The sequence below is a fragment of the Blennius ocellaris genome, assembly GCF_963422515.1.
Source record: "Blennius ocellaris genome assembly, chromosome: 1".
In the NCBI taxonomy this organism is placed as follows: Eukaryota; Metazoa; Chordata; class Actinopteri; order Blenniiformes; family Blenniidae; genus Blennius; species Blennius ocellaris.
In genome coordinates, this window is record NC_137650.1 from 8298945 (window position 1) to 8313927 (window position 14983).

The following is a 14983-nucleotide window of genomic DNA, read 5'->3' on the forward strand; positions in this document are numbered from 1 at the left end:
TGACGTCTGCAAATTTGTGACTGAACACACCATCTTGTGGTGAGCAGTGGTATTAAAGGGCCTGTTTAGTTGGTTTGCTTGCAAAGTTTTGGAGATATTCGTGGAGCACATACACAAATACATTTACTACATTGCTGATTCTGGAAACGAACAAAAAACAAAAAAGCTTTATATTTGTAATGTAATTTGCTGGAAATGAGATTATTGTTCCTCCCTTTTTACCAAATTGATTTATATCCTTAATGGTGCCCACTGAGATCGCTGGTGTATTTTCTTTCTCCAAAATAAATGTTATTGTCTTTAGATGCTTGTTGAAATGATGGAGAAAAAACTGCCGGAGGTAAATCTCAGAACAGAGTAAGGAGGTCATACTTAAAATGGCTTTAACTGACATGGAGATTCTCTGTATCATTGAAACTCGTGAATGCAATGAGAATTTCCTTTGGGGGGAAAAAAAAAAATAAAAAATTACACAAGGAAGAAGGATTTCTGGGGTTTCATTGATATTTGGGAGTGAAAAACACAATATTAGTTATTTATGTTTTCCTCATCCTCTGAAATATGTGAAAATAATGTGCTTGTGCTTTATTTTCTCATTTTGTTTCCCTGCGTGAGATCTGATTTCCAATCTTATGAACCTCGGTCTAAAAAGCAACTTACTCCAACTGTACGCTGCAGCGAGCCTTGAGGCGATGGATAATCTTAATGTGTGTTTCTTTTCCCCCATTCAGCTGTAATTAGAAAAGAAGTGGCTCATTCGCTGATGAGTCAGTCGCCTTGATCTTATCAAGTGGAAGACGCTTTCACACTCAAGACTTTATGAATCTTTAACAAAATAATGATCTGCGAAACCTATTATGGTTCCAATGCTGGCGATGGCTTTTCATTTTATCAGCTTTGCTTAAAGATGCACAAGCGTGGAGTGAATATGTACGAGAGGCAAGAGGCCACAGCATGTGTCAGTGTTTATCCAACTGCACTGTTTTAATTATTGCCTTTTAACTGGATTGCATGTCGCTCACTTCACCTCTTCTTCTGAGGACCAACAGTAAAGTGTGAGTACTAATTCCACAGGCTGCGCTCACACGTCTGTTTAAAGACCGATCTGAAGTATGATCACCACACCTTTGTCTTCTTTTGGGCCCCGACGTCCAGCACCGGGCAAAGCAGGTAGCGTAACAGTAAAATCATTCCAATGAGGGATAAAATCCAGAGCATTTTTTTTTAAATGGGTGAAAGTAGATCAGGATTTTATAATAGATGACATTTCAAACCACAAAATACACATGATATTAATATTTACCGGCTATTTCAGATTTAGGAGCTTTGAGAAGAAGAAAACACATCTGAAGTGCAACTCTAAGGTTCAGACATCACTGTCAAATCTAGAACAAGAGTACAAAAAACAGAGAGACAATCCCCAACCCCGTCTCCAATGGTACCTGTGAGAGATTTAGAAGTGGAGTCCTTTCTTCTTTGGGGACCTGATCCAGTGCCACTTACAGAGCCCTCGTAGCTAATGCAGTCATAACAAAGCAGAGCTGTTCAAGGATGAAACAAAAAAAAAAGAAAAAATATATAAAGAGAAAAAGGGGTGATGAAAAATAGAGTCAACGTTTGCTGATTCACGTTCAGTTAAAAAGATTGTTGTCCCCCCCTCCCCCCCAAAGTTTTGCAGATTTTGGGAGCACACCTAAATTCCAAAGCCACAGTCTTTCCAGGAACAGCCCTGTTTGATGTGATGGCTGTGTTAGCCATGCTCAAGCTCTTAAACCACAGTGACTACCTGCACCTACATGCACCTGCACAACCAGTCATGCCCCCGTCCCCAGAGAAGCAGAGGTATCAACTACAGTTTAAACAGGCAGCAGATGGATCAGAGCTGCATAGAGTAACCTGGACACCTGCAGAACCAAGGGAGTGGGTGCATTAAACGGAAAGAGAGAGGGGAGGGGAAAAAGAAGAAGTTTGAAGCAGCACAACCTGACAAGAGGCCATAATCAAATTGGTTAGAGCTGGAAAAACAGACCATTGCGTTAGTAAAGCCACAGAAAAACACAGGTTGAGATCTAACTGTGATAAGATGAAGCAACCCTCAGATGGATAGAGATCTGGCTCAACTGGTTTGGAACAGTCAAAAGCAGAATTCACCGATACGAATACTGACAAGCAGGCAGAGCTAAAAGACTTTGCAATTTATATGAAGTATCTTTAAGAATTAAATATGTATGCATATTTCTTTTTTTCCCCTCAGTGAGTCTTAATATTCTGTGCAGAACGTTACCTGCAAAAGCTTTGGAAATCCTCTCCTTCTTCCACTCCCAGGGCTGGTCGTACTCCTCGGGCGGTCGCTCGTCGTCCTGCGGCAGCCGGCTTTCCCTGGGGCAGCGCGACCGCTCCGGGTCCGAGTCCCCGCCGTTCTCGGTGGGCTCGTACGGCGTGTCGTAGAGGGGCAGCTGCCTCACAGAACCCTCCTTCTGGCTTCGCCCGCCGGACCTGATCTCTGGAAGAAAAAGAAAAAAAAAAGAGAGGCTGATTGTTATTGCTCGGTCTGGGACATAAAACTTTATAGATGAAAGCTATGAAGTTGTGCCTGTAGGTGCAGCACGAAACACAAAGGCAACACAATTCATAATACAAGACATATAAATAACATCATATTTAGACGTTAAGCTGTGTCAGTATTGGTTATTCGGCGGCTCGATTTCAGGTGCTGGAGTCACATTTAAAAACGAAAAGGCTCAAGTTCATGTTATCGTCGTGTTAGTCTGTGATAGAATAAGATGAGGACAAGCTGGGCTTCGCCAAAAGAGAAAGGAGAGATGTTAAAAGAGAAGAAGGAGGAACTGATGATTCCAGAAGACGCCTGCAGACGGTTCAGATGCCGTGGTGCCAGCTACACACTGTCAACAGCAGATGATGGGCACTCTCGCCTGTTCTCGTTTTTAAATGCAAATCTACCTGCCAGTATTACGAAAGATGCAGTGCATGTGCATAGTGAGGAATGAATCAAACGGCGGGTATTATAGATGGCCATTATCCTGAAGGATGGCGGCAGTTTGCCATTGCTGCGGCGGCACAGAGGGGGAAGTGAGACAGGATTGAAATAAGGAAAGAAGAAGCTGAGCGTCAGCAGTTGCACACAAGGGGTACAGGGAAGAAAAAAAAAAATCACATATGAGATCTGGGCCTTGCTGCAGGCTGCACGTCCTGCACTCCCACGGCGAAAGAGAAACCGGCAACGCTTGAGGACTGACTGCATGTCTGTAGTTTTAATCAACGCGCATGTATCTAACGTTTTACCTTCAAATAGACTCCAAGTAATATTAAATGACTTGATTGTGCCTAAAATGATCATCATCCTATCTGTGGATCCAATCATTTCAACACTTACATGCCTGCAAGGCATAATTACAAAGTTTCATTGTGATCAACTTCACACAACGTTGCAAGAAATTCTCCAAAATTACTGTACAACCTCAGATAGAGGAAATTCCTCGACGAAAGAATGAAGAATATTATATATATATATATATATATATATATATATATATATATATATATATATATATATATATATATATATATATTCTGCTCAAGAGCTCTTGAAGTGCAGCCTCTTGGAGGGATGAACTACTATGCAGCATGTGCCACTCACCCAGCCACAGAGGAGAGGGGGAGAAAACAGTTGCGAGGAAAAACTACTACTGGTGCTTCAACGTGGCGGGAGATTCTCTCTCCCATGGCGGCTTGGCCAAAAACAAATGTGGGCGCAGCAGGATTTCACCTCGAGTCATCTTCACACAGAGCAGAGACGAGAAGACGCCACATCTTTTTAGATTTTCTGCAGAATTTGCACCAGTAAACAGTTTCTGGACTATTTCCAGATCTGCTGCTTATCTGAAGTCAGGAGTTTGAAAAAACCCCAAAACAAAACATAGATTCTACTGCACACATATACACACACAGGATAGACAGAGCCTGTCAGGTTGATGTTTTTACACTGATAATAGAATGGGAGACTTGTTAATCTGAAGGTGATTGAGTTAAAAAACTACTCTCAAGAGTGTTTTTAAGAAATGTGTATTGTTTAAAGGTAAGGCACATGTATTTATAGAGCACCATTCAAACACAGGGCAATTCACAGTGCTTTGCAAAGATAGAACAGGAATATATTAATAAAAGAAATACATTAAAGCTTTCAAAGAAATTAAAGAAATGCATCAAAGCAAGTAATGAAGAATCTTAATCTAAAGTCAGTGTTAAACTCTGATGTGCCATTTATACACTACAATAGGTTGAAAAAAGTTCACTGCTATAAAAGAATGACTACATTCTATTGAGCACCATTGTCCTACTTTATAATACATAAAAATCAAAAATATGAATGATTAAAAACAAAGCCTTTTTTTGAAACGAGCACAAGTTTTATGGATATTTTCAGTTTGTTTATTTAATTTTTTTAAGTTAAATACATCAGTCAGATTAATTGAATGAAAGGAAGATATGTTTTGTTGAACCAGCATCTTGTTGATCATCATGACAAATCAAATCATGTGTTATAGGACACAGTTTGAAAGAAACTGAAGTTATCATATAAAGTGCCGCTCTCAACCTGCTGCAGTACTCAAGCCTATTCTTTTAAAACAAATCATAATTTACCCTCTTCCTGAATGTCGCCTTCGGCTGTGATAAACCCTCTGCACTGCCCTCCAGTCCAGTGAATTTCATCCACAGTTTCTTCAACAGACACGAGTCTCACTATTTGAACGTCACCCGTTGATGATCGATGATCAGGGTCACGAGTTCAGGGCACGTTTCCTTGTTCTCAATCTACTCAACACCCGCCCACCAAAACTAAGTTGCATGCAGACCTTTTTAGTCGCTGTAAAAGAAGGTGAAAGAGACCTGACTGCTAATGAAGGCTTGTGCCCTTGAGAACCCCTCCTCCTCCTCCTCCTCCTCCTCCCCCCCCGCCGCCGTCCTCCACTCGCATGAAGCTGTTAGCAGCTCTGCACCCTTCCTCCTGGGCCATATGAAGCTGTTAGCAGCTCCGCGCCGCCATACAACTATGCACTGTGAAGAGAATGAAATATTATGCCACACTACTGCATAATTGCCTCTTAGCCCAAGGGAGCTCTTGCGGAAAAATGAGCAATGCGTTGAGCCTAATGGAGCTCCCTGCTGCTGCTGGTGGTGGTGGAGGTGGTGGTGGAGGTGGTGGAGGTGCAGACGGCGAGGTGAGGCTGCCAGGTCCCGCATCTCTGTGTAATCCCGCATTAGGCAAACTTGCACTCTTTGATCTGAGCAGTTAAAAGACTTGGTATTATGAGATCCTGGCACGATTAAGTCCTACCTCCCTTGCAGGAGAACAAATAGCCCTGGAGGAGGGTGGAGAAAAGGGAAATGAAGGCTGCCAATAGGGGCAGAGTGAAAAGGCGCCGGGTAGAGCGATGGGATTCTGTATGTAAATAAATCTTATGGTAAGGAACCCTTTAATTGGTGGCATGCTGCCTTCAATAAATTGCTGCGGTGGACGGAGGCTCCCTGCTGCCTCTGGAGGACGAGGGCAAAGGAAGTCCTACAGCTCCCTTTATCTTCCTCCTGGCTCTGCGTTTGTTTCCGCCTTCTCTTCCTCTTCTTGCTCCTCCAACCAGCTCCTGTTGAAACCTGCTTGGCGAACTGGGCCTGGGCGCGTCCATCAGGCTGAATTACAGTGATTGACATGACAGTGGGTTGCCTGCTGCAGCACAGCTGCAATCCATCTCTCCAGTTTTGACCTCTAACCTCAGTCGAGGACCAGAGGTCAATCACTACCCTCCCTTGATGTACCTCGTACGTTCCCCTCCCCGGATGTTGCAGTTTCCGTCCAGAACCCTACTTTTTTTTTTTTTTTTTTACAACCCCGACACTCGTGCCTCTCCTGAATGGTTGCAAAAGCTGATCTATTCACTCGGGAGGCCAAAAGGAGGGAATGACGCTCAGCAGCATCTCTGCGTCTGACAACAATGCGCTGCTGCTCCAAAGTCCTAAGAGCTCCAAGTATTTTAGGAAACAATTAAAGTTTATATAAGTATAAATACAAAGTGTGCTGCCACCAGCGGGGTTTCAACGGCCGTGTAGTGGCGGCGGCCTCACTGACCACAACCATCTGTTTAGTGCCACTAACAGAGATGTGGGTGTGTGTGTGTGTGTGTGTGTGTGTGTGTGTGTGTGTGTGTGTGTGTGTGTGTGTGTGTGTGTGTGTGTGTGTGTGTGTGTGTGTGTATTGGGGGGGAGGGCAGGGCAACGTGCTGACAACCCAACAGCTGCATTTAAGCTCTGACCCATTCCTCCTAATGAGCGAAAGACGAGGATTCTGCATGATATAATGTGAGCATTGTCAAGTGAGCTCCAAATCTGAACGCGGTGACAAAGACGCTTTGACACAAGTGGCAGATCCAGTCTTGCTTATCATTTTTTCTGCGGCGGTTCGTGAACTCGGAGGACTAATTCCGAGAGAGAAGACGAGAGGAACATTTCTTTTCGCAGTAAATCCGCGGAGGCTCCCGTTCCACTTACGACAGGAGGAGCCCTCGGGGCATATTACCGTGGCAGCAGCGCGGGCAGACGCGGAGCTCTGGATTAAATCAAAAAACATTAACTGCAACCGACCTGGCAGCTGCATCCTGCCGCACAAAATGCACTAACCGAGACATCGAGCCCTCATCAGCCACACTCGCCGTCTACTCAGATTATTGCCAGGATTGCATTTGCAAAAAAAAAAAAGAAGTAGCTTTACATTATGAGACGTGAATGAGAGGTGTATACGTTCATCCATCTCTCTGACAGCATCAACCCTCTCTGCTGCGGTGAAGCCCTCGCAGGGGCGCCAGGGAATATCTGGGTTTGACTGAGGGCATCTCTCGTACTCTAGTGAAGGATTAATTGTGATTGACTTTACACCCCTGCAAAACAATGGGGACGGAAAAGCCAGGCTTTAAGGATTAACTCTGCCTGCACCATTGGCTCTATCGCTCTTAAAGAAATTAATTATTACCATTTGAAGTGGCTGAGTTATTCCAACACAAGACTCGGACGACGCAAAGACAACATAAGTGACTGACTGGATTTATATTACTTAGATTACATAAACCCATTGTGCACTTTTCAGATCATTTTTGATTGATAAAGAGTGTTAATATGATAGTATTCCAGCTAATTCTGCAATAAACAAAAGCCAGCTGCTGCACAGGCTCAGGCAGGTTTGAGTGTATTCACACCATGTCACACCATTTTGCTTTTTCAAAATTTGAGGAATCATTTTTTTCTTTACTTCATAAATAAAGTGTAAATGTTGAGTTTAAAGAGAGAGGATCAAGCAGACAAATTGTAGTTGAGCTCAATTGTTCAAATTTCAATCTCACGGTCAATGATGAAAAAAAGTTCAGAATTTTTCTTCTTTCAACTTCAACAGTATTTTCTTTTGCAGTTCTTCCCACGTTAACAAGATCCTCAAGAATGGAATCAAATTGAATGCTTTTTTTCTGAAGGTTTCCACTTTCTTTTTTTGACTGTCACTATTTCTCTGGTTTTCTCCTGAGATAAACATTTGGTTGAATTCTCAGGACTAAAACCTTGACTTCCATCTCGACATTGTGAGTTTATTCTCAAAAATGTGCTTTTGAATTTTTTTTTTACATGCAAAGTCCATTCTGAATTCATGACTTTATTACAAATGAAAGTTTCCTTCATTCAACGTCGTTCAGACAAAAACGATTTTAAAATACTACTGGAGCTGCTTCACACCACAAACACACTATAAAGTGTCTCTGAGGTTCCTGCAACAGCAGGAAAAATGTGGGGATACATGGAATTTTTAATATTATTCTATATTAGTTGTTGTCTTTTGAGACAAAATCATCATGGAAACAAATAAGACAAAGTTGAAACTAATAAATACTGAATTGCACGTGTAGTAGAATTAAGTTTAAAAGGAGGAGCCCTATATTCAACCAGAAACGATTGTGATTTGCAAAATGAAAATAAAAAGATCCTGCTCTTTATGTGTTCTCTTCTTGAATCTAGTCCTAATATACCGTCATGCACACATGGCAGGAGGCCACCGAGGCCATTAACAAGCAGTCCCACTTCCCTGCACCTCTCATTTCACTGCGTTTGATTGCCCCGGCCTGTGAAGAGGGCTGATCTTGAGGCGGCAGAAGGGGATTTGAGCGATATCGGGGGGCCACCCACAGGTATTGTGTGTGTCAGTCAGAGAGCCGGCTGACAAGTGAAGGTGTTTGCTCCTTGACCCGTGGCGGCCCACTGGTGAGTGTCATTTCGCTTAGCGAGTGGAGCTGAGAGCAGCCTCTCGCCGCCGACTGCTCCTCACACACCTCCAGGAGAATAGCTGCCATAAACAAAGACAAAAAGCAACCCGGCAGCTTTTGTGCTCGCGTCTCGCCCCGGTTTTGATTTTCATTTTTACATCTTTTCATTTGTCTCTTGGACGAACAAAAGCTGCAAAGACAAAGGCATGAATTAGCATGCGAGCGTCTTCTCTGGGCCTTTTTTCAACAGCCTGGATGATTTGATATTTGTGTGTGTGCGTGTGTGTGTGCATGTGCGTGTGCGTGTGTGTGTGTGTGTGTGTGTGTGTGTGTGTGTGTGTGTGTGAGTGTGTGTGTGTGTGTGTGTGTGTGTGTGTGCGTGTGCGTGTGTGTGTGTGTGTGTGTGCGTGTGTGTGTGTGTGTCTCTCCTGCAGAGGCAACAGAAACCATCGTCCTTTGTCTCAGTTCACAAAGCTCCAGGCTTGTTGAAACACAGAAGTCTCAAACCTTTATCATGGTCCCGGTCCAGCGGCTGCAGTATTTTCTAGTTTTACGACATTACTTTTGGTTTGTGCCTTATTAAAAGAAAAAAATAAGCCTTCCAGTTTTCCCTGAGAGCTCCACTCTCCAACAGATAAATGTCAGCGAGGGCTACTTTCAGCCAGACTCACTCGCTAATGACGGAGTCTGTGTAAATTGTCTCTAAACAAGCCACAAATGTGTTTTCATTTGTTTGCAGAAAGTGTAGGAAGGTAGAAAATTAAAAGAAAGAACTGTGCAGGAGTCACATGTACTGGTCGAGGCGATGCACATGTCGGAGTGTTCACTTGTCTCTGTGTAAATTTGTTGTTTCCCAGGGCAGCTGGAGGGAACAGAAGCAGGGGAGCGTCTTCCACGACATCCTGGCATGTATATGGATTCACGCTCTCACTGGAGCGGAGAGTGAGCCTGAAGAAACAACGCAGAAAGGAGACGGAGGCGGGGAACGATGGAAGTACGGCAGACAAAGTAACAGAGAGAGAGAGAGGGACAGAGGACGAGAGGGAAGCTTCAGAGGGAGTGGAAATGCAGAAAAACAAAAGGCAAAGAGCCGTAGCGGGTGACAAGAAGGAGGGAGGGAAGAAATTGAAAATTAGAGGCAGGCAGGTGATGTAAGTTTGTCACAGAGGGGGAAATCAACACGAGGGACTGTGACAGGAAGTCGGGCAGAGTGATGGAAAATGAAAGTGGGAAGCACAGACGGAGGATGACAGTGAGAAGAAGAATAAATATGCACAGCAGCAAATGCCTCTTCATATCCAGAAGCTAATGAACTTGTATCGGTTGAAGACTCCAAAAATAGCAGCGAGGTGATTTTTGAAGCTCAGTATTAAGTCACTCCAGTGAGAATCAGTAAACTCGTATCCAAATCAGAAAGAGGGTCAAAAGCCTGGTTCATGTGCCAACACTTCAACATAGCTTTAACCATTGATAAACAAAACAAATCCAAAAGCACCAAACTGTACCAAAAAAATCCTCCAGTAGCTCCTGATATATTTCAGTTGCAAAAAGCCAAGCAGGTGGTGAAACTGTATGAGATCCAATACAAGTGTGGAAACGGGATTACCAAAGTCAATACAACAAAATTAGAAGCTCATAGTAAAAGCCTCCTGGCAGTCTGTTCTACAGGCATCAAGCTGTGTCACAGAAATGATGAATTATGGTGATATATAGCTTTATTGTCATTGTAACAAGTTCAAATCCCCAGAGAGTGAAAACACTGAACTGTTGTGTCACGAATGTCTTACGGCTGTAAAACCGAAGGAGAAAACCTAACATGCACATTTCCATGCTGGAAGTCCCAGAGTGGGACCCTGGTTTTAACCACTTCACCACAATGCAGCCAGCGTCACAAGAAGAAGGAGAAGGTCAGTAATTTCTCGCTGCAATATGCTCGCTCATGTTTTCCCAATATGATCAATCTAAACAGCAATCCTAGCGGGACACTTCAGTCTGGACAAAATGATGAAGTCCTTCCCGACAGGGTTGGCTGCTCATTTCCCAGCAGTCTTTGTGGCTCACGCTGCATATCTTCAAGTGCTGCTATTGGATTTACAAGCCTGCTTTGGTGAAACGGCCCGAACACATTTTAATTTCAAGTGCTAAAGCTGTGTTTTGTTTTTCATCTGGGTGGTGGACAGTGTTGCCACAGTTACCTTGAAAAAGTAAGCTGATCACTGACTCCTTTAAAAAGTAACTTAGTTACTTTACTGAGCACGATAACTTAGACTATAAGTTACTTTCAGCAGCCCCCCACCGTCTCAAAATAAATAGAACTGGTTTTTCCAAAAACTCTGCTGATCCCTGCTGATACATATTTAACCCTTGACCTTCATCCTTTATTGTATTAATATCTGAGTCATGCTTTTATTATCACATTTTTACTATTACTGCTATTTATTTACCCCGAGATGTAGTTGTAGTCTGTTGTTGCACTATTTATTTATTTATTTATTCGCACAACCTGCTCAATGCAACATTTTAATTGCCCGCCTCTCGTGGACAAATAAAGTCTTTTATTGAATGATTGATTGAAAAACAAAAAATACTATAACATTTCTGCAATTGTGTTATTGATGCAGTGTTAAGGTTTAGCGATGACAGTTGTTGATTCCGATTCTTTTGTGTCACCTGACCACACCGTTAGCCTGTGACTGGCTGAGAGTGGAGAAGGGGGCGGGTCAGATGACTGCATGCACTGCATGTGTGTGTCTGATTGGAGGAGAATGAAGGAGCAGCCCAGTTCTGTTTACTAATAAAGCGGCTTTGCAGCCAAGAAACTCATCCTGAGAGACGCTACAATAGAAACGCACAGTGACTGGGAAAAGTAACTTTAATGTGATTACTGGTTAGATTAGACTCGTTACTGAATACTGGTCATATGAGGGTAACGTGTTACTAATTAACTCGTTACTGGCATCACTGGTGGTGGACACACAGTTCCTGGTGGTTTTGAGTTACTTTAATAATTTTGTTCCCGGTAGTTTGTAGTTATACACCAACCAGGTTTTGGGGGGTGTCGTCCTCTTGTAGTCTGAATGCAAACAGCTTGTTCTAAATCAGGCTCCTGCTTTAAAACCAGTCCTCAAATCTGGGTGGAAAAGAGGTATATGTAAATACATGCTTACTCCAGGGCCGCTGCATAAAAGGTGGCATTGATCCCCAGCGGCACGACTACAATTACATCTCATTAGGATGGAGGTGAAAGCTGATTAACGGAAGATGAGCGGGGACGGCGTATTGGAAAGGTACCTACATGAATCACATAATAGCCCCCACAGCGAACACGCGCCGCTCGGGTGTGAACAAACAAAAAGACACGATGCACTTCAGCAACAATGACACAGTGACAGCGAGCATCCGTGCAATCATTTTGCGAATTGCTGACAACTGCACAGCGGTAATAGAAATTCCATTTGGCCGACAAGGACACACAGGGAAGCTGAGACGTTTCCTGGGCTCGGTGTGAAGCTGCGACAGGCTGCTTTGGATGATGCTGTTGTGTGCAGAGTGTCCCACAGCCTTACGGGAGCACAGAGATTCTTCCACAGGCGGAGGTTCTGAGCCTTGCATGCTCTGTAGCTATTGTTCCGGCGCTGAGATAAGACTGGCGGCGGATTAGAGGAGAGTGCACCCAGAGTTCAGGTTGTGTGTGGATGAGTGAAAGGAGGAGACGGCATTGAGAATGGGAGAGGAGATAAACAGAGGACTGGGAAGAGGAAAGGAACTCAAAGCAAATGGGATGGAGAGTTGAGCACCTCTTGTCACAATGCCCAGTTTTGCCCAGGAGGTCGCAGAGGAGGAGGAGGAGGAGGAGGAGGAGGAGGAGGAGGAGGAGGAGGAGGAGGAGGGGGAGTGTGATGACACGTGGACGTGTCCATGATGAATCGCCACTTCATGCTGCCATGATACTGGGGGTCAATGGCCCATTATTGAAGACAGGCCTCCAGCAACAGTCAGCAAAGTCCCACTCGCACCCCAGTCAACCTTCAACCAGCTCACATTCCCCCAGGGGAAGTCAGGACTGCTCATTTCACTCATCTCTGTCGGAAAGAGAATGAGTGGAGGAGGAGATGACACGGGGAACGAAAAAAAATCCTATTTGTGGCACCGGGGGAGCCGCGTACAAAGAAACCCTGCAATAATACAGACGTGGGTCAGAGAGGGGTCAAACACAATGTACATGCTCGATGCTGCAGCGCAAAGCAGAAGTGGGCCACGATTCTCATTCGAGGATGCTTTATTACACGCTCGGATAATGTCGAGAGCTCCCGGTGGGAACTGAACCTGTGGCTTTTAAATCTGCAAACAAAGCCAAGAGACACCTAGACTGTCAGACACTGGAGGAAGTAGGCCAGCAAACGGAGGAGGAAGCCTTTGTGTACCGTCAGGTATTTCAATTCTTTCTTTGGAAAATTTCCTTCACACTGTGATAATCCCATAATCTCCTCGCACCGGCGTATGCAGAAGCAGAGAAATCAGAGGAAAATATGAAGTTCCATCATCCCCGTGCCGAGCCGAGCTGACAGCCGTTGTTCTCTCCCTGGGTTGCCGCTCATTAGCTGCAATGGATGCCACTGAAACACTGACATATTTTACTCCCAAACTGGGTTAGAGACTGAGAGCACGGAGGCAAATGTTTTTTCTTTTTTCTTTTGGCAACGTAGCACAACCTGAACTTTATACGACCTTCGTTTCAAGACTGGGTACCAATACACAGCAACTCACGAGCCCAAATATACCTCAGAGCATAAAACAAAGCATAATGCCATTGTTAGTGTTGCTGGACTTCAAAGTCGAGGCTCATTATGAGACATAAAATAAGGATGAAACTGCAGCAAACCAAAAAATAAAACTGTGTAATTAGTTCAGCAGAGAAGCATAAATATTTATTACGTCAAAATGAAAAAAAAAAAAAAAGATCCAGCTGGATCTTGGGGCTAAAAGGGAGTGAGGCAGTGAGACGCCACAACGCTCAGTATTGATTTGTTCTCTTTATCCGAGATGGCTACGTCTGCAGGAGCAGCACTGTGACCTGTTTACCAATCCTTCCAGTCCAGAGGACGAGCGAGTGTGTCCTGGGGGGGAAGAGACACGTGCATCAGCCAAGGCTCTGGCAATGCAAATAGTTGCACAGCAGTGGCCACGGTCCTCGCTCTCTCAACGCGCGTTTGCTGTTTTGACCTTCAGACGAGTGGTCGGCGCTCCCCGTGTGACTGTACACGCCGGGTAAATACAGTACGGGTGGATTATCACTGTAAGCTGCTAACCATGTTTACATGAGTGTGTGCGAGCTGATCCCCGTCACCCTGCTTCTGGGCAAATGAAACCCAACATGACCGCCGGCAGATTAAACAAAGGGAACATAGAAAGAGAGGGCCTGGATGTTTAGGAGAGGTGGCGCTACACCGCGTTAATTTAAAAAAGGTTTCTAAAAGCAGCTGCTCCAAGTTAAAGAGCATAAAAATCAGTCAACCAGTCTACTTTTACAATATATGCTATACAGCTATTAAAGTGGCGTAATGCCACATGTGTCCCTGACTCAGAAAAATGATGTTTTACGGACGACATTCACTCCAATGAGGAGATCATTTTGTACAGTTTTTTTTTATTAAAATGGTAATACAGTGGTGATGGGTGTAATGGCTGAGATACTTCCCCACACTGTGTGGCTTAATGAGGCATTTTACACATCTCACTTACTTCACCACTTCAACAGAAACAAAACGCTCGCCCTCCATTCACACGCTCGCACAATAATAGTATTAGAGCGGTCCCCTCATAACCAGCAACTTGGGGCTCAGAGTCTTGTCTCTCTGACACGCCTACAGGTAGAGCAACGGTTCAAACCCCCAGTCTCATGACTGGAGGGCCCACCTGCTCTTCTGCCATAATTAGAATTTTATAGCAGCACAATAATCTTCGCCTCTGGCCATCAGGCGTGTTTACATCCTTTCATGAGAATGAACAGAAAATCCTTTAATGTTCTCTTTTTTACCCCCAAGATTAGGATAAATAGATAAAGCCAATTTTTTTTTCATGCTTTATTTTCCCCGCATAGCAGCATGATGGATTAGTGGTGAGCACAGTCATCTCTCATTTGATTGGATTTTTGACTGTTGGTGGAGGTGTGATGCTCTCTCTCTCTCGCTCTCCCTCTCTCTCATTCTCTCTCTCTCTCTCTTTCTCTCTCTCCATATTAGCTCCCTGAACTACTGGTGACATGTCCAAGTTGTACCGTCTTTCCCGTGGTGTCAGTTTGTATAACCTCCAGCTCTTTGTGGTTCTGAAGCAGATAAAACTGATGTGGATGGATGCTCCCCATTGCATGCACACAGTAAATGAATTGTCTATGACTGGAGGTCATGCATCTATTGCATCCAGAGCAACCAGGGGTTTAAAATATTAGATTTAGTTTGCAAAGAAAACCCACGACATGCAAGCCTCACCAATGCAGAACAAAAAACATGATACGGATCGTCTCTCTGCTGCTCCGTCTAAATAATGTCTCCCCGCTACAGTCCTTGTCTCTGCGTATTTGTGCTGTGTGTGTGTGTGTGTGTGTGTGTGTGTGTGTGTGTGTGTGTGTGTGTGTGTGTGTGTGTGTGTGTGTGTGTGTGTGTGTGTGTGTG

The 14983-nt window shown here is 44.2% G+C and overlaps 1 protein-coding gene across 2 annotated transcripts in view; it reads right to left on the reverse strand.

The window, feature by feature from the left end:
* The window catches only part of shf (Src homology 2 domain containing F), a 106850-nt gene that overhangs the window by 28828 nt on the left and 63039 nt on the right, over positions 1-14983 (reverse strand). Inside the window, exons 3-4 of one of the 2 annotated variants that reach the window (XM_080494250.1) lie at positions 2285-2503; positions 1443-1541 (exon numbers count right to left, since the gene is read on the reverse strand). In XM_080494250.1, coding sequence (XP_080350376.1) covers positions 1443-1541; positions 2285-2503 — 318 coding nt within the window. The remainder of the gene's footprint in view (positions 1-1442; positions 1542-2284; positions 2504-14983) is intronic. The other variant, XM_080494251.1, reaches the window with a different exon arrangement.